Source organism: Dryas octopetala, chromosome 2 (genome assembly GCF_963921425.1).
Source record: "Dryas octopetala chromosome 2, drDryOcto1.1, whole genome shotgun sequence".
In the NCBI taxonomy this organism is placed as follows: domain Eukaryota; kingdom Viridiplantae; phylum Streptophyta; class Magnoliopsida; order Rosales; family Rosaceae; genus Dryas; species Dryas octopetala.
This window is the reverse complement of record NC_141367.1, coordinates 31,911,826-31,936,361: the sequence shown is the minus strand read 5'-3', so window position 1 is coordinate 31,936,361 and position 24,536 is coordinate 31,911,826. Positions and strand designations below refer to the sequence as shown.

The window sequence follows — 24,536 nt, the reverse complement described above, 5'->3', positions numbered from 1 at the left end:
GACAATAAAAGTAAGAAATTTGACATTTCTTATGGGTTGATTATATATTTATAGCATCATATATATAATATAATACGTATATTCTAAATTTCTAATTATTATTTTCTGATTAATCAGAAATTGAAAAAGTAAGAAAAAGATTGGACGCCCAAGCCCGAATTAGGTCTGGAGTCCAGCCTAGTACCGGCTGAGCCAAGCTTCAGCATTTCTTTCATTAGGCCTCTTTCAGGCCTTGCCCAACCCAGCCCAAATTGAAAAAGCCACGAATCAGTACCCACCCGCCACGCCGAAAACCGACCCGAACTCCAAATTCATTCGGCTAGAATCTAGAGGAAACCCAGGTGGGGGATCAGCGGACGAAGACTGAGGACTGAGTGTAGCGTATGTTTGCTGAGTTGCAGTTGCTCTGAGAGTGATGATGAACAGGAAATTGGTGGTGTTGGCTTGTTGGATATTGCTGGTGGCACCAATCGCAGCCGTCGATTCTCAATCGGACGGCTGCGGTGAATGGCACATCCTCACGAAGCAAAATTTCTCTTCCCAGATTCGTCTCCACCCTCACATCCTCCTCATTGTCACTCTTCCATGTAATCCTCTCTCTCTCGCTCTCTCTCTCTCTCTCTCTCTCCACTTCCATGTCAATGAATGTAGACATTATTGAATGGTGGTCTTCACAGGGTCCGGCGAGTCTCGGTCACTCATGAAAGATGTTTCGCGCTTGGTTACCGTTAGACAAGAAGAGTTGAGCTCCCTAAAATTGATGTATTTACATAGAAATACAGAGAAGATGGTAGCATATGCAATTGGTGCTACCACAGACTCAGAGGAAACAACAGTTTTATATTACCACCATTCTGTATCTTACAAGTATCGAGGAAGACTTGGAGCGCACAACATATTGTCTTCACTCCGTCCCTACGTGTCGGCCATACCCGAACAACTTCCCTTTAAATTCCTCACCTCCCCAGAGGACTTGAAAACATTCATTCATTCAACTGACAAAGCTTTGCTTCTCTTCGAGTTTTGTCAATGGACTCCCAAATTGCTCCCCAAGCGGAAGATGAATGGAACTGATAATGCTTTTGGTGTGCAAGGTAAGGTTTGCAAAGCTGGATAAACTTCATTTCAATCTCATTAATGTTGACAACAACTTAATAGAATATTGTAGAATAGAAGCTACTATCAGATATCAAGTGTATATGTTCGCTTTTATGTGACATTCATTTCATGGTTATTTTTATAGCAACTTTTCTTTGCAGGGGATGTTCTTGGACATAACTTCAGTGGAGAGGCAAACAGAACACCAGCCCAATGGGGGAGGAATAACCAGAAGGTTGCGGGTAGCTTCTAACTGCCATCATAATGATACCGATTTTTGTAGTGAAAATGAAGCAAAGTATTGTGATTAATTTGCTGATTTTTTTTCTCTTGGAAAAAAAAAACAGGGGATGGAAACTGCAAAGATGAAGTGTGATGTGGATTATGGGCCTGGTGGAGTTCCTTGGGTTGGTGACTTCAGCTCAGTAAATGACAGTGCTGCTTTTGAGGAGGCTGAGAACATGAGGCCTGCTGGGGTTACATCATTCTGTTCACTTGAAGAATATCAGCTGTTTGACTCTTTCTTCTCGAAGTTCAGGTCTGTTGCAAGAGAGTTCTTCCTGCCTCCTGAAAGGCGTAAATTTGGTCTGGTCTCAGAAAGATCAATGCTCTCTACTCTTGGGATTGAAGATTCCAGTCCATGGTTGGCAGTGCTTTACTTTGCTGGATGCCCTGGTTGTTCAAAGATTATTAAAAAAGAGGATGACCTTAATAATGCTTTAAAGGTGGATAATTCAGTTGTTACGGAGGTGAGTTTATCTATTATGCTCTCCAACTTGTATGTTGATCCAAGTGCTGTATGGGGTTTCTCAACACCTAAATTTCAGGTGCTCATAATCCTGTGTGGCTAAAGCCATGCTAGAAAGGAATGGCTTAGAGAGTCATAGTGAATTGAAAACATTAAGAATTTTCATTTGGCATATGATGGATCATCTGGTGGTTTTACATATTGATAACTTGTGAGTGTAAGCCAAGAACATTGCAATGCACATCATATTTAATTTGGTGACCCCCCTTCTCCCGTAGAAGAACTAAAACACATTTATGCAAACAAGAATAATTTATGTAGTATGAATTTTGCAGTAGTTCCAGTTTTAATTTCCATGAATGCTAAGGGATTAAAACAGCCTGTATAGCTCCATATTATCTTTTCCTGTATATTTGCTTCCGTTTTCTCTGTGTTCTATTTTTTCTTATTTATTGTTTATTGCTTACTTTTTGTTATTCAAATTGGCTGTGATAAACTGATCCATATTATTGTGTAGCTGGAAGGTGACGGCAATGCTTTGGAGCTTTCTTTACCTGCAAACCAGCCATCAATACTCCTATTTGTGGATAGATCATCTGACTTGTCAGAGACTAGAATAAAAGGTAAGGAAGCTCTTGATGCTTTTCGAGAGCTGGCTCTGCACTATCATATTTCACACCAAATTGGTGGGCAATATGGGGAAAGGCCTGAGAAATCGTCAGTCCAAGATTATCAAGCATTAAGGAGTACATCTGGACATCCTAAATTAAAATTATCTCAAACAGCTCAGGTGGTCAAACTAAAAGACAAAATGTCTACTTTCATGATTGTAAGTGAGGGCAAACAAGTCACTTTGGATCTACAGGGCAGTTCCTTACAGGAGGTATTGGAAATCGTACTTAAGCAAAAGAAAAAAGATAAATTAAGCTCGCTTGCAAAGGAGTTAGGTTTCCAACTTTTATCAGATGATATGGACATCAAATTAAGCTCTTCAGCAGAAATTCAGCCTGATCAACTTACAGAAGAACAATCTAAGGAAGGTCTTGTTACAAGTAGTCTTGACTCAGACAAAGATCAATTGCCACATGGGGATAGCATATCTGCTGAAGAGCATCCGAAAACTTCCGAAGTCACTGATGCTGAAATCTCTTCTCAGACTGATGAAGAGAAAATAGCATCTGCTGATACAAGTAGGCAGTTCTTACCTGGAGATAGTGAACAACGTCTTGCAGATCATAAACTTGATACTGCTGAAGGTTTAAAGGTAGAAGAAGAAAGTTCTTCACAAGTAGATAAGTCGGGGGACCAACAGCTTCACTTTCAAGGTTTCAAGGGTTCTTTTTTCTTTTCTGATGGTAATTACCGGTTACTTCGAGCTCTGACTGGTGGGTCAAAAATTCCAGCCTTGGTAATAGTTAATCCCATTGTGCAGCAGCATTATGTGTACCCAGAGGAGACTAATCTCAGCTATTCTTCACTGGCTGATTTTCTTGCTGGGTTTCTTAATGGAAGTCTTCTTCCATATCAACAGTCTCAATCTGTTCTTCAAAGCTCTAGGGAGGCCACTCAACCACCATTTGTTAATCTGGATTTTCGTCAGGTGGATTCTGTCCCTCGAGTTACAAGTCGTACTTTCTCTGAGATGGTTATTGGTTATAATCAGTCTGACACTGATGCTTGGAATAAGGATGTCTTGGTTCTTTTTAGCAATAGATGTTGTGGGTTTTGCCAGAGAATGGAATTGGTTGTTCATGAAGTATACCGGGCTATGAAGGGTTATATTAAGATGCTGAAAGGTGCATCAAAGAATGAGAAAACAATGTTTCACAGTGGTAAGCGCTTATTTTTATGTAGCTCTGGTCTCTGAAATAAGTGGTAAGAAATGTCAAAAAAGGTAAATTCCTATAAATTTTGGTGTTTGATGATTGGCTATATGTGGCAGGAGACTTGGAGGATGAAATGCTGAAGCTTCCATTAATATACTTGCTGGATTGCACATTGAATGATTGCAGTTTAATACTGAAATCAATGAATCAGGTGTGTCTTGTGGAATGCACAATGATTTTCCTGGTATAAAATTGTAAATACTTTTTTATATACTCTTCTCATCAACCTAGCTGTCTATTATCTTTGCGTTGAAGTGTCATGTTTTCCTTTGATGACATTTCTAAGTGGCTTATTGTGCTGTCAACTACACCTGATGAACAATAAATTCAAAATTGTTCTTATATCTGAGGTATTTCATCTTCTCTCTGCTCATTTGTCTGTATTGGAAAAAACAGAGGGAAGTTTATCCTGCTCTGGTGCTCTTTCCAGCAGAAAAGAAGAATGCTCTCCCTTATGAAGGGGATATGGCTGTCACTGAAATTTTCAAATTTATGGCTGATCATGGAAGTAACTCTCATCATCTTATCAGCAAGAAGGGTAATTCTATCTAATGTGCTATGTTTTTACTATTATTGCATATGGTTCACAAGAAAGAAGCTACTTTTGATAATTTTTATGCTGCTCCTTTATTCTTTTTGACATTTTTGGTTTCCGGTGGCTATGTTTACCGATAGTTTCTCTTTTATAAATGTATTGTTCAAATTTTATTCCTGAAAACTAAGCATATTTTCTTTACCTGATAAATAGTGGAACTAGGAACTTGGGCCATGCTCAAATTATATTAATAACGTGAGAGTGGAGTGGAAATGTGATGGTTGGGGCAACAATCATACAAGATACTTAAATGATTATGAAATACTGTAAGGCACTTTTTATACATTATTCAATTCTCATAGCCTAGCATTGATGCAGTATAATATTCTCACAAGTCGTGTTTTTTCGAGTTGCTGAACGCGGTTTCTGTTTCTTCTAATAAAACCTTCATTTTGCATATCTGTGCTGCCTTGAAACCTTGCTATTGTATCGCTTTTTCTTTCTTTTCTCTTCCCATTTTCTTTATTAATCATTGTGGATTACAAATGTCATCTATCTATGAAATGGTAAAACACTGCATGAACATGGAACACTAACTTGGGGGGGGGGGGGGGAAGGGGTACAGTTGGTGGCATGTGGTTTGTATAGTTATTTTTCCTTGTTTGAGTCGTCTTCTTGTTCACATGTTTTGTAGGAGTCTTATGGACTGTAGCTAAAAAGGGAGGGAGGACGGAATCAAAATCTCTTTAGGGGAAGGGGTGCAGTTGGTGGCATGTGGTTTTATAGTTATTTTTCCTTGTTTGAGTTGTCTTCTTGTTCACATGTTTTATAGGAATCTTATGGACTGTAGCTAAAAAGGGAGGAAAGAATCAAATTCTCTTTAGGGTTCAGCCATCTGACTTTCATGAGGAATCTCAAATTGAGAAGGAAGTACTATTAACAAAGATGCATAAACCAATCATTAAGGACAATCAGGTCAAGTCTCACACAACCCAAGGCTTGCATGAAGCAGCTCTGCATGTGGTGGTCGGTTCCATCCTAGTTGCTACTGATAAACTTCTTAGTGTACACCCCTTTGATAAATCAGAGATTCTCATTGTGAAGGCAGATCGTGTTACTGGATTTGAAGGTCTGATTATCAACAAGCATACCAGATGGTGGCATGAGTTGGAAAAAGGGCGTGAGATGTTAGCAGAGGCCCCTCTGTCGTTTGGAGGACCAGTTATAAAGGGTGGCATGCCTCTTGTCGCATTAACTCGAAGATTTGTTAAAAATGAGTGTCCGGAAGTCCTACCAGGCATTTTCTTTCTTGATCAATTAGCAACAATTCACAAAATCGAAGAGCTCAAGTTAGGAAATCAATCTGTCAGTGACTACTGGTTTTTCTATGGGTATTCAAGTTGGGGTTGGGACCAGCTCTACGATGAGATTGCTGAAGGAGCTTGGAATTTAAGTGATGATGGTATGAGACATTTAGATTGGCCATCAAGTTGACTATTTTTCATATTTGACATGATAGGGCTTTTGGAGTATCGCATTTAGGAACTTGAGTGAGGAAGTGCTGAAGGAGATTAGAGAGAACAGGTCAGCACACAAACCATGTGATATGTTTGTAATGTTCGGTAATATTGAGGCCCCGTTTGGGATTGTTGTGGAGGATCCAAAAACTGCTGTGGATGACAATTCTCAATCACCCACAACAGTTTTGGTGTTTGGTAAAAAAATGAAAAAGTGTTTTGTCCCACAATTCTCAACTCCCCACAGCAAAAATAGAAAGCAAGTTTGTATGTGCTTTTGAAAGCTACAGTGAATCACAGCAACAATGAAAATTTTAGTTTACCCTAATATCCTCATTTTAGTAATTATAAATAGTCACAACTGTTTTACATTACAATTTATCAAACACCTTCATACTGCTTTTTGTACTCACAACACTTTTGAAAATATAGTTTACCAAACACTCAACTGCTTTACTTCACAGCTGTTTTTTCTCACAGCAATCCCAAACTAAGCCTGAATTAGTTTTGTGCAAAACGCTGTATATATCAGTATTTCTAATTCATTTTATTACCAAATCGAGTTTTAGGTTTGACTTACTTGGATGTAACCCTCGTGAGAATTAATTGATCCTTTTTGAAGTTTGGGCTCATTTTTGTTGCTTGACTCTCAATTTTTTGGTTTTTATTTGTTTAGTGCTGTTTATTTATTTAGGGGTTAAACAAGAATTATTGAAAAAAAATTACTCCTGAGCCAACTCAGAAATTTTTGTGGGTCAATATAGAGTTACTCCAATTTTTCACTAGTAAACCTATGGGGCAAATAATTTTATGTATTTTGTCGATGTACAAAGTTGGAGTGTGAGACCATAAAATGGTGCTACTATTATTATTATTATTACATTTTTAATATATATTTTAATAATTGATTTTTATTTAAAAAAATTAAAAGGCAGATATGAAACTTTCTTTTATCTTTAGTCATACATTGCGTTATACCTGACGTATTTGGCAAAGAAATCCTAACGATGGAGAAAGTGTGCGTTATTAACTTATTGCTGAATATGATCTTTTTGTATGCATTACTATAATGTCCTAATTAACCGAACAACTGTATACTGTGGACCATCTTTGGTTCTTCTAGTTCGCCCCCCTAATGTCAAGGAAAATGGCTCAGAAATTAAGAAAATAATTGTACACGAAAAAAGAAAAACTCACTCAGTGTCGTCACCCCAATTTTTGGTCAAAGAAAGGCTATTAATATAAGCCTATATAGAACAGACAACTGAGACTGCAACTATTATATCATGACTATATATATAACCCAGTCAACTTGATGCGTGTGACTCTCTGTGTGTGTGTGTGTATATATATATATATAATGTAAGTGGCTCACTGATCACTTGTATAATTGAAGAGAGAGAGAGAGAGAGTTGAATATTGGCGATGAGCAACAACGCGAGCACTGTGCTGGAAGCATATCCAATGAACGGTGGAGATGGCACATACAGCTACACCAAAAACTCCTATTACCAGGTTCTTAATTTCCATTCTACCTACTTATGAATGCGTTTACGTTCTTATTATGAATGCTAGCTATCAAGGAGATCCTCTCCTATCAGATCAATCCAAATGCTAACTGATGATATATTCTACAAATTAATATGATTCACTATGATCAATTTCTTAATGCCAGTGTCCATTTCCCTCATCATTTTTTATAGTTAATGGGGGTGAACTTAATTATGTGTTTCAACTTGAACTATATATTGTGCAGAGAGCAGCTGCAAATGTTGCAAAGACTCTAATTGATGATGCAATAGCAGAGAAGCTTGACATAAAAGATTTTTCTTCTGCTTCAAGCATTAATGCATTTCGCATAGCAGATTTGGGATGTTCAGTTGGACCAAACACTTTCATTTCTGTGCAAAACATACTGGAAGCTGTGAAACCTAAGTACCAATCCCAATGCCTCTCTTCCCAGATGCCTGAATTCCAAGTGTTCTTCAATGATCATGCAGGCAATGATTTCAACACCCTATTTGCATCTTTGCCTCCAACGAAGCAATACTATGCGGCTGGCGTGCCGGGGACGTTCCATGGCCGGTTGTTCCCCAAGTCCTCTCTCCATTTTGTGCATTCTTCATATGCAACTCACTGGCTTTCTAAGGTACCAGAGGAGCTGACAGACAAGAACTCTCTGGCATGGAACAAAGGGAAGGTTCACTACACAACTGCCCCTGATGAAGTAGCTAATGCTTGTGCAGCCCAATTTGGTAAGGACATGGCAACATTCTTGGAAGCTCGGGCTCAAGAGCTTGTGATTGGTGGAATGATGGTTCTAATCATGCAAGCTATCCCAAATGGGGTCCCTCAATCTCGAGTTTCAAATGGCATGATGTTTGATTTTATGGGGTCTATTCTCATGGATATGGCAAAGGAAGTAAGTCAATAACCACTTGTAATGCATGTGTTCAATTACAAAGATTCAAAATCTAATTAGCAACATGGAATTGAATTAGCAGACATTGTTTTTTTTTATGTTTGTAACACCAAAATGCCTAATCTTTGTAGGGATTAATAAGTGAAGCTGAGGTGGACTCATTCAATGTGCCAGTGTACACAACCTGTCCCAAGGAGATGACAGAGCTGGTGGAAAGAAATGGGTGTTTTAGCATAGAGAGAATGGAGTCAACAAGCCCCCGGTCAAAAATTGACCACCCAAACGGGAAGGCACTGGTGATGCAGCTGAGAGCCGGCATGGAGGGAGTTTTCACAAAACACTTTGGAAGTGAGATTATCAATCAAATGTTTGACAGGCTTCATGAGAAAAGCGAACAACTTATCCACCAACTAGACTCCTGCTGCAAAGAAGGAACTCAATTGTTTCTTGCTCTGAAACGCAAATGAAGCAACACAAACTTGTAATTGGATAAATACTATACACTACAAATAAGCTTGCTCTTATAAACGGTATTGTTTGTAGCATCAATTTATTATGTGAAATTTGTATTTGATTATGCATATGCGATTTACATAAATGTAATCTGTTATCCACTGCCAATGCTCTCAGGACTGGTGAGTGACAAAGCCAAGATGCCACATTGATGAAACCTCTGATTTCTACAATGAGTGCAGTGCACATCGATTTTTCATAAATTCTAGTTCAAAATGGCAACGCATGCTCCACTTTAAGAAAAGACCCATTTTGCAAACACACTGCAAAAATCTGCGTTGTCTTGGCTTGGATTGTCTCAAATATAAGAATTTCTCTCATTTCTCATGCCGCTGCCAAAAGCCTCTGGGGCACCTCAACAATTGAAACAGTCAAAATACTAACCAAGTTCTTAATATTGCTTGAGCTTGACTACTGAAACTATGATTTCATGTCTTCATTTTTTTTTTTGGTACAAAGAGTGTTAAAATATAGTTTTTTTTTTTTTTTTTTTTTTTTTTTTTTTGTAAATAGTCGCAATTCTCACGTAATCACGTTTGTTAATAACTTGATAACTCAACGAGAAGTAATCGTTTGTTGGGCCTAGTTTGGGCCTTGACGATATCGCCTAACCAAGTTTCAAGATTTGAGTCCAAGTTGCTTATTGGGTGGTCCGTCTGGTGGGTGTGGATCCGGTCAAACTCACCCAATCTGGACATGAACACGATGAAAGGTCCGCTGTCCGATTTCTTTCGGACCCAGAAACTCTGTTTTTTCTGGTCAAATCTAATTTTCCTTCCATGGAGAAGACCTTGCAGAAGTGGGATATGCTCCAACTGCAATGACATCAATCTCTCAATCTCTTGAAGCTGAAGCTGCTCCAAAGGCAACACCAATGATGGCCGACTTGCCCAAGGTATCTTCGCCTCGGCCTTCTTCTCTCTCTTACCCGCGGTTTCTATTGCTTTGATTGGCTGTTGGCTTCTTATGTTTCCTTGTAGTGATTAAGCTTTTGGGTTTGTTTTAGTTTTTCTGGTGGTTGTTTCCTTTGTTCTTGTTTTTGGTTCCTTTTCTTCAGAATGATTCAGAATTTTTATATATAAATGTATATAATTAGTTTTAAATCTCATAATAGACCAAAGCCAATTGCTTGCATGGTTTCTGTTGCATTCTTGTTTAGTTGCTCTTTATATTATTTTGTTTTTTTAAACCTAAATGATGATGAGTTGCTGGCAAGTGTTTAATTTGATCATATATTAATATTACTAAATGATGATGGTTCCTTTTGTAATGGATCTTACCACTGCATTATTTGTGATAACCATGACATTTGTTATATCCACAAGTATGTATTAAATAAAGGCTCCCATTCATGTATTTCCTCTTTAACCATGTTTGCAAATTTGCGTAGTGTTCTTGGCTGCTTACTTGAGGGTTACATGTAGGAGCATTTTATAGCATCTGTCCAGGAGGAGTATGAGGTAACATGTTGGGGTTGTGGATTACACCTTCTTCTTCCATCACGCTCTCCAATTTTCAAGTGTGGTTGGTGTGGAGCTTTAACAAATCAGAATCCAGGGAAACCTGAATGCAAGTACTTTTGGTTGAGACGCTTGCGTGATCGTTGCTTTGTCTGTGTCCTCCTCATGTTTATGCTCTTCGTGATATGTACGTAGTTATAGTTCTTATAATTGCATTAGAATTTTAATTCTCTCTCTCTCTCTCTCTATTTTGCTTATTTTTTTCTTGTCTAGTAATTGACATGTCCCCCCCCCCCTTTCCCCAGTTAGGCATACATGTAATCAGTTCATTTTTCCAAATTATCTTCTGTAGGCAAAAGTTTAATTGATATATAAGAAATGGCCAAAATGTTTCCATTGAAAATTAAGATAAAGATTAGATGAAACATTTCAAAGGGGAAAAGAGGGAGTTAGTGAAATTTTTTGGGGATTTAGAACTGTGTATTCGAAGTTACATTGTCCTTGTATGTTTCTACAGGTTGAGAAAGTAGTCACAAGATATGACTATGATGCAGTACAGGCATGCCGATATGAAAAATTCTTTTAAATGTACAATGTGATGGAGATATGCTGATGAATATTTATATAACAATGTATGTATTAAGTTTTGACATGAAAACACAGCAGAAATATATTAACAGTTTTTCACAGTTTTATAATTATAAATTAGTAGGCCTATATGTGTCCTTAATTATCTAAAAAGTATTGGATATGTTTCCATGTTTAGAGATTTTATTATCAACATTCAGATACACGTATGAAGTATCAAAGAGTGCCAGTGTACGGATATGGTTCGAAATGGTATCTGTATTGCAAAGCCATGGCCAGTGTACCCCAAGTGTGCCTTGTGACCATTGTACTATGAAGCTCTCAAGTCCAGATTGTCTTTTATGAGCCAAGCTTAGCTTATTTTCAATTTTCACAACATAATTTTGGGGGGTTGTTTGATGTATGCTATTGCATGGTTATCAGTGTCACTCAGAAAGGGAAGAGTTATGATTAAGTTTGCCAATAGACCTTATCCAACTTTTCCCACTGTTAATTGTTGCCATGAATCTCCCGATTCACTGTCATAAGTTTCAAATGTAAACCTTCAGTTTAAGGTATATTTGCACTTCACTCTGTCCAACCACTGATGAGGCTTTATGTTGCCCTTATCATTTACAACAATTCTAGGGGCAATTGATTCCGGATCATTTTGTGCATATTTTCATCATGAAGACTTGTCTAATTGCATAGGTACACATTTCTACATCGCATGTTATGAGGTTCTTATATATTTCCTCATGATGCAATTTCCTGAAAATGCAGGTGGTGGAGTGTGGGCAGTGCACCCTATTCTTTTCTCTATAAGCTATTTCCATGGAATTTGTCACTCCATCATCACCTTCATCTTGTCTGTAGCTACTGTTTATACGTTCAGTTCTGCTGCATTTGCATGTGCTGGAACACCTCCAGGCATAGTGTGGGGTAGCTATCCAGCTGTGGGGAAAGGTGACCTTGAGAATTATACCTTCTGTCACCTCTGCTCAAGGCCAAAGTCACCTAGAACTCATCACTGCCGATCCTGTGGAAAGTGTATATTGGACATGGATCATCACTGCCCATTTGTGAGTGTTGATCTTTTCTCAATGCAAAAATATGTTGTAATAGAATTTTTTTACAGAATATCTTGCGGTCTATTTGAAATGCGTTATCTGTTAATTAATTAACGTCTAACCTGTTCATCAATCTTAGTAGCTTGGGAAATGAGTTGAAAGTAAGGATCTTGCAATTAGATTTTTAATTTTAGTTAATGCAGGCATTGACTTTAATCTTATGATCACTTCCTAGAAGCTTAAATTTCACTCATAGTAAAACTTCTTCGAGAATGGAAGCTCAAGATACTAAAGATATGGAATATTGAAACAATGGCTTTTGTAGGTGAATTGCCAGAATTATATACAAGAGTAAAAATGAAAAATGTTGCAGAATTGTGAGTCAGCCATCTATTTATGGCTTTTTTAACTCCTAAGAGGGAAAATTCTGGATACAGAATCTATAATTTAATGGCAATTTCAAGGTAGTTGGATACAAACAATATTTCATAATATTGATTATGGCCTCATACTGAAGCTTTATTAGTTCTGCTATAGTAGAACACTTGGTGATCAATTCTTAGATTTATTTTTGTTACACTATGGATAACATTTAACATTAATCAAAATGAAATCCTTGCCAGACAAAATAAATAAAAAACCAGAAGGAAAGGTTTATTTGTGGATTCCTTAATATTATGTTTGTTATTTTTTATCTGCCAATATAGTACATTTATGTGACTTCAGTTCCCTGAGTCAGTGGCAAAATGAAATTATAGTAATGAGTTGTCACTGCATAATTTGGATGCAGATTGGGAATTGTGTTGGTGCAGCTAACCACCGACACTTTATTGCCTTACTCATTTCAGTAGTCGCCAGTACGATCTATATTTCTATCATGACTGTGTATGTAGGTTTGCATGTCTGGCCATCCTTTAAATACGAACCCTTTGACCACTTAAATGTGCATGGCAGTGATTTGGCTTTCAGAGCTATCCGTGAGCTTATATATGGTTTTCTAAGATCTGCAATGCTTTTATCTCCTAGAGGGCTTGTGCTAGTATATCTGTTTGTTTCAAGTGTTTCATTGGAGATAGGGTTGAGCGTACTTCTGTGGCAGCAGCTCTGTTTTATTTATGAGGGAAAAACCTACTTGAGTAATTTAAGTTCACAGAGCAATGATGAAGTTGGAGAGAAGGATTGCCAAAATATTGTGCGCTTCTTTGGGTGCTCATGTTCTTTCCCAAGATTTATTCCCTACTGCCAAGTTTCAAGATTTTTGCCAAGTTTCAAAAAGAAGAGACACACCAAGTAAAAGTAGTAAGGGGGCCAATCTCTGCCTTTACTGTAAGCAAAGATTTTGGATGGGGAAGTCATCTATGCCCTTCCTCTCATCATGTGACGGAATGATTGTGATTTGTGAGAGGGGAGGCATATACATCCCACCCCACAGGAAACTCTCTTTGCTAGGAGGTTGCACTGACTTGTGCTTTTATCAAGTTTTGTATAGTCTGTATCATACATTAATTGGTAAAGATGGAACAATCAAATTTTTTCCTCTGATATTGTGGTTAAGCATTTGCTTTATTGATTGCTAAGAGTGAAATCTTAAAACTTTTTGAAGTATTGCAACTGTTATATTGCACTAATGAGATTTCCCTAGCAGTCTCTCTCTCTCTCTCTCTCTCGCTAAAAGTGAAAGCACTATTGGAAATCTAATTTTCGGGAAGTCTGAGTTCTGGGAGAAATCTTATCCATCCAAACGTGCAAATGTTTGAGTTCAGACATTTTCAACCTCACATTGCAAGGAGTTCTGGATTAAAACTTTTAAAATGGGGGAGGTGTTCATTTGTTTTTAACATTACATCATTAGGGTTTGGATAATGAGTGGGAGGAAATTTATAGAATTGCAAATTAGGAGAAAGAGAAAGGAAGTCATTATAAGATAATGTTTGGTTGTTAGAAGAACAATGGAATGTAATAGAATAAAATGTGGAGAGAATTGGAAATTAAAATAAGAGGATTGCAAATTAGTAAAAAATGTAATTGGTGTGGAATATTCCATATGAATACCAATTACATTATGTTTCATTTTTACACTCCATGGGAATATTCCATAAGAATACCATCGACCTACAGTTTGACAGCCATTTTCAAACAGTTCATTGGTTTTTTTTTTTTTCAATTCTAGAAATTATAATATTTGAAAAACTAATACATTTTAGTTTTCATTAAAGACTTTTAACCATTTTTTAAAATTTTTAGAATGTTGATCTTCGAGTAGTGCTCAAACCCTTTTCGAGAGGTGCTCGAATCCCTCTCGAAGGGTGTTCGAGCACTTCTTTAATGAGAGGGATTCGAGCACTTATTTAAAGGAGTTCGAGCATTACTCGATAATTCACATAAAAAATGTTAAAAGTCTTTAAATGACTTAAATTTGGATTAATTTTCCAAATTTGTCAATTATAATGATGTCATTTACTCTTATCAGAGAAACCTACTATACCTGTTCCCGGTCACATGTTTAAAAGTCGACTTCCCCACCTCTCGTTGAAAGGATAACGTTCCATTTCCCCCCTTCTATCTCTTTCTCTTACCCTCTCTGAGTGCACCATGGCTACCTGTTCTTATCTTCTCAACCATGTTCAGATTAAAGGTACCAATTAATATGCCTTTGCACACACACATATTGTGTAAAACTGTTTTTTGTTTTGATTTAGAGGTGGGTTTTCATTTTTATTTCATTGTTTTTGGCTCTTGGTTTTCAATCTGTTATAGGATGGCCGGCAAGGATAAGGATATCGAAGCATGGAAATCCCACTATCACTGTAAGTACCCATCTCTGTTTTTCCATTTCAATTGGGTTGGTCCTTGACGGCCAAAAAGAAATTGGGTTTGGTCCATGTTCGTGCAAAGTTTCTTGAATAGTCTTGAGAAAGGTTATCTTAGAATTTAGACAGATATCAGCCAAAGTCATGAACTTTCTTTTTAGAAGCAGCGTCATTTCCAAACTGAGATAGTTTTGTACCAAGTTGCTACTTGTTGAAAATGTGGTTGATTTTAACTTGGCAGGAAAGCTTCAAGTGTCCCAGTGAAAGGCATCCAAAGAAGCAAGGACTCCTAATTGCACAATGTTCTTTATGTTTTGTCGAAGTTGGAGCTTCTCCTAGCTTTGCATTATCACCATTAGATTCAGTTTCAAAGATTCTAGGGATTGACATGCCAGACACATCACATACAGTGTCAACTATTATGAACAAGTTGGTAGTGGCAGATTTGGACCCTGCAACAGCAAAGCTAGCTATTGGGTTTCTAGGTCCCTTTCTTTCGGTAGTTTCTTTTCTATTTATCATAAGAATAGTCATGTCCTGGTACCCTAAACTTCCATTGGGGAAATTTCCATACGTTATAGCTTATGCTCCGACAGAGCCTCTTCTCATCCCAACCCGAAAGTTGATCCCACCTTTAGGTGGCGTGGATGTAACCCCTGTGGTCTGGTTTGCATTGATTAGTTTCCTAAATGAGATATTAGTAGGGCCACAAGGGCTACTTGTTCTTCTCTCTCAACAGGTTAATTAGCTAATATAAATATTCCTTTACTATTGTGCGATATATATGAGAATTGTTTTTGCGGGTAGAGTGAATATTTATAATAAACTTCATCATTGCATGGCGCGGGTGAATATGATGCATAACGCATTATATAAACACGTTTGGAATTTGCTTACTTTGTTGTATAATTACACTTGTGATCGACAATGACGATCCACTTATTTTCAATCAAGGTCTTGCTTGCCTTTCTTTAACTATTATGACTAGCCATTCTAAAATTTTCCTCCTCTCAGCCGGCCACATAATATGTTTAATTTGAATAATAACTGTCATCTGTGGATAAATCAAATGCCTTTGATCGCTACCTCAAAATGGTAGTCCCCTATCATTGTCCATTACGGGAAGAAGTGCTGTTTTTGGGAAAAAAAAAAAAAAAAAGGAAAAAAAAGAATACAGAAGTCTGAGAAAGGTTGTTTCCATCAACAATATGACGTTGACAATTATGAACCATATGAGTGCAACAAGACACTGTCGAACTATGAAGCAGATTCCATGTTCCAATTCAGGGAACTACAACCCAAAACTTCAAACATGTGGAGGCAGTAAATGGTCACTAATACAAAAAGCTAACCCAAAATGTAGAGAAAACCATCATCACCCAAGACTGTTCGCATGCAACACGAAAACCCTAGTTTATATGTCAGCTGCAAGGAAGTTGCTTGATAACAATACCTGAGAAAAAGAGAGGTTAACTGTTACCAATGAATGAATGAGAGAGAGAGAGAGAGATTGTGGTTCCAACAATTACCTTCTCGCCAGGTTTGAATGAAGGAAGACCTTTATAAGGACATGTAGAGCATCGAAAAGCATCCCCAAGTCCACACTGCACAACGTACAACTTTCAGAGTAGAGTAAAGGGGAAAGGAACAAAAAAGATCCTAAAAGAGCAGGCTAATTCAGACTCATTTAGCAGAAGTTAATCAACTACTACATAACATACACTGCCACATGCGGACTGAAAATTGTTTAACAAATCTGCAGTGGGTTCTAACTTCTCAACTTTCTGCTCTGCTTCAGCCCTCCCACAGGTGCAATTTTTACAAGCTTTCCTTGTGCTTCCAACTTCACAATCATCAGCTGCATAAGCACATTGCTCAGTACATGGTTAAAAAATCACAAAAATTACACTTAGAGGGGGGTAAAATAAACTCGCAAAGTAGACAAACACTGAAGACAATTCACAAAAAGCCATGATGTCTTACGTAGTATCAGCTGGGGTTTCTTCAAGTCATCCTCTGTTAATAGACTATCCTCATCAATCAGATCTGAATCATCATCAATCTGGACTTTCGGTAAACTTTTTGTGGTCTTTTTTAGGGCAAAGGACGAACCAATCTTCCAAGAAGGTTTTTTAGCCTTGACCTACAGAATAAAATAATAGAACAAAATTAAAGATCAACTCTCTAAACACAATACATAAAAAGGGAGGGGGGGACATTGTATAATGTAAGGTATAGAAAAGCACCGTGCTTCCTAATTAAAAAAAAAATGAGCAAGTGAAGATAACACATGTTACAAAGTATAGATTATATCAAAAGCATCCATCCAAAATTCCATATACAAAGTACATCTAATGATAAGCTGTCATGAAGCCAGAGATTATTTATCTTTTGTAGTAACCAAAAAAAAAATTAAAATGTTAGAATAACTAGCAAAGGCAGTGAGGACATTTTCTAGAGGATTGCATGACAGAAGAAATTCATATGTAGGATCCCAATTACATCCTGATAAGAATCCCCATAGCCAACTCCAAACAGTTGGGATTGAGGCTGAGATGAGTTGAATTAATATTCGTGTAACAAACTTAAAACACAAAGGGAAGAGATGAGAAATTACAAGATCATGCCAATGAATACTAGTAACATTGAAACCTACCCCACAGGACAATTCAGATGATGAGATTGATTTCATTTGAAGAGCTTGTGCTTCTAGAAAACCAGCCAATAGTAACTTGCGCTCAAAGGTCGTCTGCAAGAAAACCCAAGTAAGATTTCTCACTGCAAACTAAATCTATAATGGCACAATGTGAACATGAATTACTTTATCTGTTTCCACTATGGAAGAATCAGAAGTCTTGGAAATTAGGATTGTTCCACCAGGCTTCAAGACTCTTGAGATTTCCCCTAACAACTGCTCACTTGGGAATTCAATTGATCTACAAAGAGTAAAAACAATGTCCATAGAAGAGGACCCCAGTGGCAGCTGACCTGTCATAAGTCGAAACTAAATCAGATGAACACTATGTTAATTCAATCAAATTTTGATTACAGTGCAACTATGATGTATATCTATTACATGCACAGATACATACATATACAAGCTCTAGTGAGAAGTTAAACTAAGTAGCTCATCTCAGACCCATGTATAACTAGCAAGCATTTTTGAGCTGCAGGCTAAGAAACTTGCAACAAAAAGAAAGCAATGACTATTACATGGTTATAAGGAAAATGATTATTCAATCAGATACATATTCACTGAGCATTTACATCAGGAAGGGGAGACAAAATAAAAGAGATGCTACTACATTAAATCACAGAAGGGGAATAAGAAACTTACTTTGAGAAGCCACTTGAGTGATAATTTGAGGTTCACACTTTTCAGTAGCTCCATTCCCAAGCCCTCTCAATACATCAAGAACAAGACTAACAGGCAGAACCGCATCATCTGTAAATGCCAGCACAGATCCCTGCAAAAACCCAATCATACAATTTTAGTAGGGCTTCACCCAAATTACATAAATAGCAACAATAAAGTCAGGTGCTTCATATCATACTCTTAAAAAAAATAAAAATAAACATAAAATAGAGAGAAAAATCCGTAATTTTTACTACTAAAAAGTTTTGAAACGGAGTCTAACAGGTTGATTAAACAGCAGTAAGGATAAAGTCAGGTGCTTCGTATCATAATTTAAAGAAAAAAAGGAAAAAAAAAATTAATTATCAACTTTTTTGGTAAACGGAGTCTAAGGTCGATTACAGCCTCAGCTATACTCAATTTCACAACCAAGACTAAAACATTCAACTTTCCTTTTCTATTTTTAATTGTCAGATTTCTGAACAACCAACCGGGCATGAATCACAACAAAAAAATTGGAATAATTAAAAGCGAAAACACAAACGCATTGCATTGAGATCTAAGCAATTTCAGCGACAAATCGATCCACAACGAAAAGAGAAAAGAAAAGTGAAGGCGGACTCACCATGCCGTCGATGGTCGATCAGATCTTCAAGCCCTAAAGCGAAACGGTGCGTATCGAATCTTCTGCACGCAACAAATCCTTGTGCTCTTATTTGTGCCCGACTCTCTCTTGCGTTCTGCAATAGTAATGCAATTGGTAATTTACGAAGTCACAACTCACGAGGCTGCGTGGGAAGAATTAAGGGCGGTTTTTAAAATAAATACGTGGATGATCGAGTGGGACGCTGGCGCATGAGAGACAAAAGAGGCTATGACGTGGACACTCAATTTAGGCGACGACGCGTGGAGATTTGTGAGTTGGGTAAGTTCGGGTGTGTTGCACACTTGGAGGGTGCGTGGAATGCTTGTACGTTGAAACGTGTCAAATGTGGAGGTGTTTGGTTTTTTTTTTTTTAGAAGAGGTATTTGGTTAGTGTTAGTTGACGAAAATAAAATTATATACTAATTGAGACAAAATACAAATTTTAAAGTAAAATTAAGACAAATAATAATTTAAGTAACTAGAAGAGCCAAAATTAGGTATCAAAATTGAAAAAAAAAAAAAAAAAAAAAGGAAACCCTTTTGTACATACCATTCAATTACTTATATGGAAACCGGTTGCATTTTATTTTTCACCAAAAATCAATTAACTTCTAAAATTTTAGTATTAACAACTGGATTCAAATTTCATGCAAATTTTATCCTGAAAGTTGTTGTCATATTTAACACGTGACTCCTTGTTTTTTCAATTCAGACACAATAGAAATATCCTGTGGCTAAAACAAAGTCACATCAGTATTGGATTCTTAATGAGAATGACTTTTGAAATTAAAAATGAAGTAGCGCATGCGTGTGTTTCTTTTACACAGACCACAAAACATAAAAAAGAAGAGTGAAGAAGGAGACAGTGACACTATATCTCAAACTCAAAGTCAGCCTAAATCATTAAACATCCGGAGTCTAAAAATCCAATATGAAAAAACACTCAAACAAGATCTGGTACAACTGAAGTGGCGAGAGTAAGATAAATGACTAAAGACAACTAGGACAAGGGAGGAAAAGCAAGAAATCCTCTAACAGATTCCGCAATAAGTTCAAAATCAGTAGTCTACTGGCTCATCAACCTCAGCAATAGGAGTCTCAAGGATGGCTTGCTCAGCTTCCTGCACCTCCTTCTCGGTCTTCCTTCCCTTCTTGGACTTGTAGTACACACTCATGAAGGTTCCCACAGCACCATACTTCCTCCTGCAGTACTCGTAATGCCCTGCATCAAACATCTTCCAGAACTTTTGCTCGGTCAGCTCAGACACAGCATACTGTGGCTGGAACCCATGATTTTCAATCAGCCAATTCTCCATCCTGCGAACTGCTTCTGCACCATCAAACGCCTCACCCCTCAACACAGGGCCTGGTGCATAGTACACCCCGACATCCGTATACATCTGAGAGTAATGTGTGTCTCCCTGTCTGCGCTGATGCTCAAAGCCTGGTTCCGTGTAGATCATCGTCTTCACGGGACTCTTGTACAGTCTGTGAGGACAGAGCCAAATGGGGTACACCTATATTATCAACAAAGAACATGAATAACAAAACGGTTTAGTGAACAGAGTACACTTTACTTTGACCCTGTAAAAAAGGATTAATGGGTCAAAAAGTAAAAAAGGATTAATCAGTCAAATTTTAGTTTGGAAAAAAATATATATATATGTTACCTCCATCTCATGGTGAACCCATTCCAAAGCATCCCCAACCTTGTAAAGAGGAACTAGCATATCTTGAATGACGTGATTGTCATGGTAATAGTTTCTAATGGCTTCACCTTGAGTAGCCTTGAGCAGAGAAACCTTGGGTGGCATCATCCAACCCAACAAAAATCTGAACCACCACTGGTCTGCAAACGGAAGGATAAGCTTTCCCTCCCAATAAATACTCCTAGTGTGCCTGTGGTAATATTCCCTGGTTGGGATATACTCTACAAACTCTCCTTTCTTTAGTGCTTTCTGCGCATGCTGGTAGAACCAGGGTTTAAACCACCACCCAACACTATTAATCACATTCCCCTTCTTCTTGGCCTCTTCTTTTGAAGCATATCTCCCTGTCATGCACACAGCTTCTGTTGGAGTATAAATCATGGTTTCAACAAAGTCTGGAACCTTCTCAGGGTTGTCCTGATCTCCATCTCTGGGTGCAAAAGAATCAATATATGCCTGTGCAAGCTCTTGAAGATTGCCCACTACTGGTTTGTATGTCAACCTCATGTATTCCTTAATGGGTATGAGCTTGATCTCAGCAGAGACAAGAAATCCCAATGTTCCCTGAGACCAAGGAATAGCATAGAAAAGATCAGAGAACTCATTATCCCTGGTGGCTCTGACAACTCGCCCATCTGCCAGAACAATTTCATAAGCCACAACTGTATCAGAGAACAGCCCGTAGATGTGGGAGCTTCCTTCAATCCCATAGCCATTAATGAGGCCACCAACAGTAAGATCATCAAACTCGGCAACCACAGCAAGGGCAAGATTCATAGGACATGTTACCCTAGTTATTTGCCCCATGTTGACTAAAGGCTCTACTCTTGCAATCATTCTCTCTTGATCAATTTCAAGGACATTCCGGAAAGCAGACAAATCGACCTCAAAATGGCGAGCTCGCTTGTAGTCAACATTCCGCATTCCAACAGCTATCCAGGGTTTTCGTGCTGTGCAAACAAGACCATCCTTTGATGGGTTCCTTTGTTTGAGGCGTTTCACAACTTTCTTAACATTTTCCTCATGTTCCTTTTGGCGCTGCTTGTAGGACTTCATCGCAGATCTTACATCCCCAAGGTATGTGAGGAAGTACATAGTGAAGGAGATGGGGAGAACAACAAAGATAACAACAATCCATCGGAATTGAACAAGGAAATCCACCAAGGCTGTCTTCCTCTTTGGACGCAGTGGGGTTTGAAGATCTGTCATTTTTGGAAGTGAAGATGTCTTCTCTTCTGTGCAACAAAGAATTTCCTAATTAGCTTATGGGAAAAAAAAAAAAACAAATTAACGTCGGTACACAAAAGGAGGAGGCCAGGGAAAAAATATATTTCCACCATTTACCAAAAACAGAAAATGCAACCAGACCAGGGTTTATACCAAAAATTATATTGGTCCAGAAGTGTTATGCATGCTAAAAAGCTCAACTTTTGTTGAAGTGCAATGTCTGCATGCTTCACTAACTTGTAAATCATTCAGTACGTTATAAGCAAATTGTACTATTTTCATGATTGTGAGACAATATCTATTCTATAAAATTTATTGTCATGTTCCTAGCAGTTGTTTATGTGTCACATTGTTTTTTCCAACTATGGCTACAGTAATATGTCAGAGAAAATTTTGCCTTCTTGATATAACTCAACAAAGCTGAATGTTTATTTGAGATGTGACACATAAACTGCTAGGAACATGACAATAAATTTTATAGAATAGATATTGTCTCACAATCATGAAAATTTGCTTATAACTGACTGAATGATTTACAAGTTAGTGAAGCATGCAGACACAATAGACATTTCACTTCAACAAAAAGTCATAAGCAGCACAGAATAGATCTACTACAAATAAACATTCAGACAAAAGAAATGCTATCCAACAAATCTGCACAAAAATATGCTAGGGACCATTACTTCTTTTGAAGCATCTGAAAGCTCTTCTAGACCCAGAAACTTACTGATCTACAAGACTGTCATAACCTGAATTGTTATAATTGGTGACTGTAGACAAGCTTCTAAAAAATACAACTCGCATGGAATATTCTTTCTGTTGCAAAGCAAATGAAGCAGACAATAGTATTATGTGCATCAGATTGGCTAAATACCAATGAATTCCTGTGCAGTTTGCATACAAATGTATTGCTATGTTTATCACATGCTCGAAAAGAAAATGGATTTGCAAAAATTATAAATCAAATAATTTCCAGGCATTTAAATATAAATAAAAGGTATCACTTTTAAAACCAAAATGAGAACTTTTTTTATAGCTTTCAATCTCACCAGTAAAACCCTTCAGAATTAATTTAGATAGAAAGTTGAAATATGATCCAACTTCTATGAGATCCATATGTTAACAGAAAAGTTTCAGTACTTTGATTAAAAGAAAAGGCTTTATTTTTAGCAAAGCTTGAAGAAGAAAAGGAAAAAGAAAGAGGAGCACTTCAGACAGAAAATCAAGTTCTACTTTTCTCCTCAAAATTTAAGATTAAATGAAACTGAAAAAAAAAAAAAAGTGCACTTGCTCTGTGGGACTCCAGTTCTTGTTGAGAAATTAACTCAACGATAACCTCATTGTCTCAATAATCAAACAGAGGCATAAGTGGGAAAATAAACTGTAAGCCTTCGCACACTCAGAAAAGTCCAAAAACACTCCATATAAGTCTGGTAAGACCGTATCAGATTCTCAAAACTCGTTTCCCTCATTTTCTCAGGAACCAAACAGATCTTAGCACAAAGAACACACTCAGCCGTCCTCCCCTGTCCCCAACCAAAACAAAGGAACCCTCACAAAAGTTCAAACTGCAATCCACGAATACTTCTTCACCAAAAAAAAAACACGAAAGCAGCTAAAATCTAGCACCAACCAGTCAACCACAACTCAGGGATGTGAGAGAGAGAGAGTACCTGAAGCTCGGGAACAGAGAGAGAGAGAGAGAGAGAGAGAGAGAGAGAGAGTACCTGAAGCTCGGGAACTAAGTGTAAGATCAGAACTGTAGAGGAACCGACATTTAAGGGAAAGCCCTCAAGCTAGAGAACGAGGGTGAGAGTGACTAGTGAGGGTGAGACTGTGAGAGTGAGAGAGCTAATGCATCCATTTATTTATTTTGAAAAAAATTCGAGTAAAATATTAATTAATTGTGCAGAGAGCAGAGGGAGTAAAACGGACAAGGCAACATTGAAGAGCCCGAGACAGATCCAATCCAAAACGATATCCCACCCAATAAGATTCGCTGGCTGTCACGTTTTTGGACTCGCACACTCACTCAGCCCACCACCATGTGACATTGTGTGAGTGTGTGACCCATGCCCCTCATTTTTTTTTCTCTTTTTTTTTTCTTCCTCTTTTTTGAGTACTTTACACTTTACATTACATCAAAATAATGTCCAATTATTCTGACTCAAAAATAATGTTCAATAATACTTGTCTCATCAATTAGGTAAAAAGTTAAAAACTATGTTAATTAGGTAATATATGTCGTTCCAAACAAAAAAAAAAAGGTAAAAATATGTTGGTATTGACATATTGTTACACTCAGTACGATTATATTAAATGCCGTCTACATTTTATATATATTTTTTAATTATTAAATATTTGATTGGATTTTTTTTCTTTTTTTGGTGAGTAATAAATTATTGGATCATTGAATTGCTATGTCTTTTTGTCTCATTTTCAAAAAAAAAAAATTTTTGGCCAAAGTCTTATTTTCAAAATTAAACAGGTTATAAGCTGTCTTAAAAGGACACAGAAGAGAAGAAGGCGAACTTATTGGGATTACAGTGTACTTTTCCAAAGGGTTTCATCGTGATTCGTGATTATTATATCATCATCTATTTCTTCGGTACTATTTCTAAATATTTTAAAGTATTCGTCTGACCGATTATTTGTTCCTAAATTAACGTTACTATGTTTTTATTGAAATTGCATTCAAATTAAAAGGAAAAAAATTAGTAAAATTTGTCTTGGAAAGTTGGGCTTTTTCTTCGGCATTATATGAGGGTTTGGGATCTTTCTTCTCTTACCAAATTGGTATTGTTGTTATTTAACAACTTTCTCTTTCAAAATTTAACAACCAGTGAGTGAAGACTGTGAAGACTGAAGACAAGCGTATGGGGAAAGAAAAAGTAGAAAGCAATTTTCAAAATTTTGATTTCCAATACAGTAGTAGTGTCGTTACTCCCGTGAAGGAAAATAAGGATGGTCCCT

General features: G+C 37.3%; 6 protein-coding genes across 11 annotated transcripts; 4 read left to right on the top strand and 2 right to left on the bottom strand.

Moving 5' to 3' along the window:
* Positions 1-371: 371 nt before the first annotated feature.
* On the top strand, positions 372-5,761 carry LOC147295782 (uncharacterized). 5 transcript variants are annotated; one of them, XM_086234290.1, is made up of 8 exons: positions 372-587; positions 678-1,094; positions 1,260-1,333; positions 1,446-1,847; positions 2,364-3,678; positions 3,789-3,883; positions 4,129-4,270; positions 5,100-5,761. In XM_086234290.1, exons 1-8 carry the CDS (start codon positions 416-418, stop codon positions 5,759-5,761), a joined length of 3,279 nt encoding a protein of 1,092 aa, XP_086090416.1. In that variant the 5' UTR covers positions 372-415. The 5 variants fall into 5 exon arrangements, with proteins under 5 accessions (XP_086090416.1, XP_086090420.1, XP_086090418.1 ...); XM_086234294.1 differs by having other exon boundaries at positions 4,962-5,212; XM_086234292.1 differs by lacking the exon at positions 372-587 and having other exon boundaries at positions 937-1,094; positions 1,260-1,340.
* A 1,421-nt stretch (positions 5,762-7,182) lies between these two features.
* Positions 7,183-9,211, top strand: LOC147295781 (loganic acid O-methyltransferase-like). 2 transcript variants are annotated; one of them, XR_015120785.1, is made up of 4 exons: positions 7,183-7,299; positions 7,541-8,206; positions 8,338-8,736; positions 8,837-9,211. XR_015120785.1 is itself a non-coding variant. In XM_086234297.1 (3 exons), the coding sequence occupies exons 1-3, from the start codon at positions 7,210-7,212 to the stop codon at positions 8,671-8,673; spliced, it is 1,092 nt and encodes a 363-aa protein (XP_086090423.1). In that variant the 5' UTR covers positions 7,183-7,209; the 3' UTR covers positions 8,674-8,783. The 2 variants fall into 2 exon arrangements, 1 of the variants encoding a protein (XP_086090423.1); XM_086234297.1 differs by lacking the exon at positions 8,837-9,211 and having other exon boundaries at positions 8,338-8,783.
* A 13-nt stretch (positions 9,212-9,224) lies between these two features.
* LOC147295780 (DHHC-type zinc finger family protein) lies at positions 9,225-13,351 on the top strand. The gene is made up of 4 exons (XM_086234296.1): positions 9,225-9,614; positions 10,144-10,366; positions 11,530-11,828; positions 12,607-13,351. Exons 1-4 carry the CDS (start codon positions 9,540-9,542, stop codon positions 13,108-13,110), a joined length of 1,101 nt encoding a protein of 366 aa, XP_086090422.1. The 5' UTR covers positions 9,225-9,539; the 3' UTR covers positions 13,111-13,351.
* Positions 13,352-14,316: 965 nt separating this feature from the next.
* CCB3 (cofactor assembly, complex C (B6F)) lies at positions 14,317-15,601 on the top strand. The gene is made up of 3 exons (XM_086234299.1): positions 14,317-14,451; positions 14,574-14,623; positions 14,868-15,601. The coding sequence occupies exons 1-3, from the start codon at positions 14,409-14,411 to the stop codon at positions 15,372-15,374; spliced, it is 600 nt and encodes a 199-aa protein (XP_086090425.1). The 5' UTR covers positions 14,317-14,408; the 3' UTR covers positions 15,375-15,601.
* A 205-nt stretch (positions 15,602-15,806) lies between these two features.
* On the bottom strand, positions 15,807-18,755 carry LOC147295778 (anamorsin homolog). Its single transcript, XM_086234298.1, has 8 exons — positions 18,607-18,755; positions 17,964-18,093; positions 17,448-17,614; positions 17,283-17,375; positions 16,610-16,769; positions 16,348-16,484; positions 16,156-16,230; positions 15,807-16,079 (listed from the first exon to the last, which is right to left on the bottom strand). The coding sequence occupies exons 1-8, from the start codon at positions 18,607-18,609 to the stop codon at positions 16,041-16,043; spliced, it is 804 nt and encodes a 267-aa protein (XP_086090424.1). The 5' UTR covers positions 18,610-18,755; the 3' UTR covers positions 15,807-16,040.
* Positions 18,756-19,420: 665 nt separating this feature from the next.
* On the bottom strand, positions 19,421-21,545 carry DWF1 (cell elongation protein / DWARF1 / DIMINUTO (DIM)). The gene is made up of 2 exons (XM_086230410.1): positions 20,298-21,545; positions 19,421-20,144 (listed from the first exon to the last, which is right to left on the bottom strand). Exons 1-2 carry the CDS (start codon positions 21,543-21,545, stop codon positions 19,686-19,688), a joined length of 1,707 nt encoding a protein of 568 aa, XP_086086536.1. The 3' UTR covers positions 19,421-19,685.
* Positions 21,546-24,536: the final 2,991 nt, after the last annotated feature.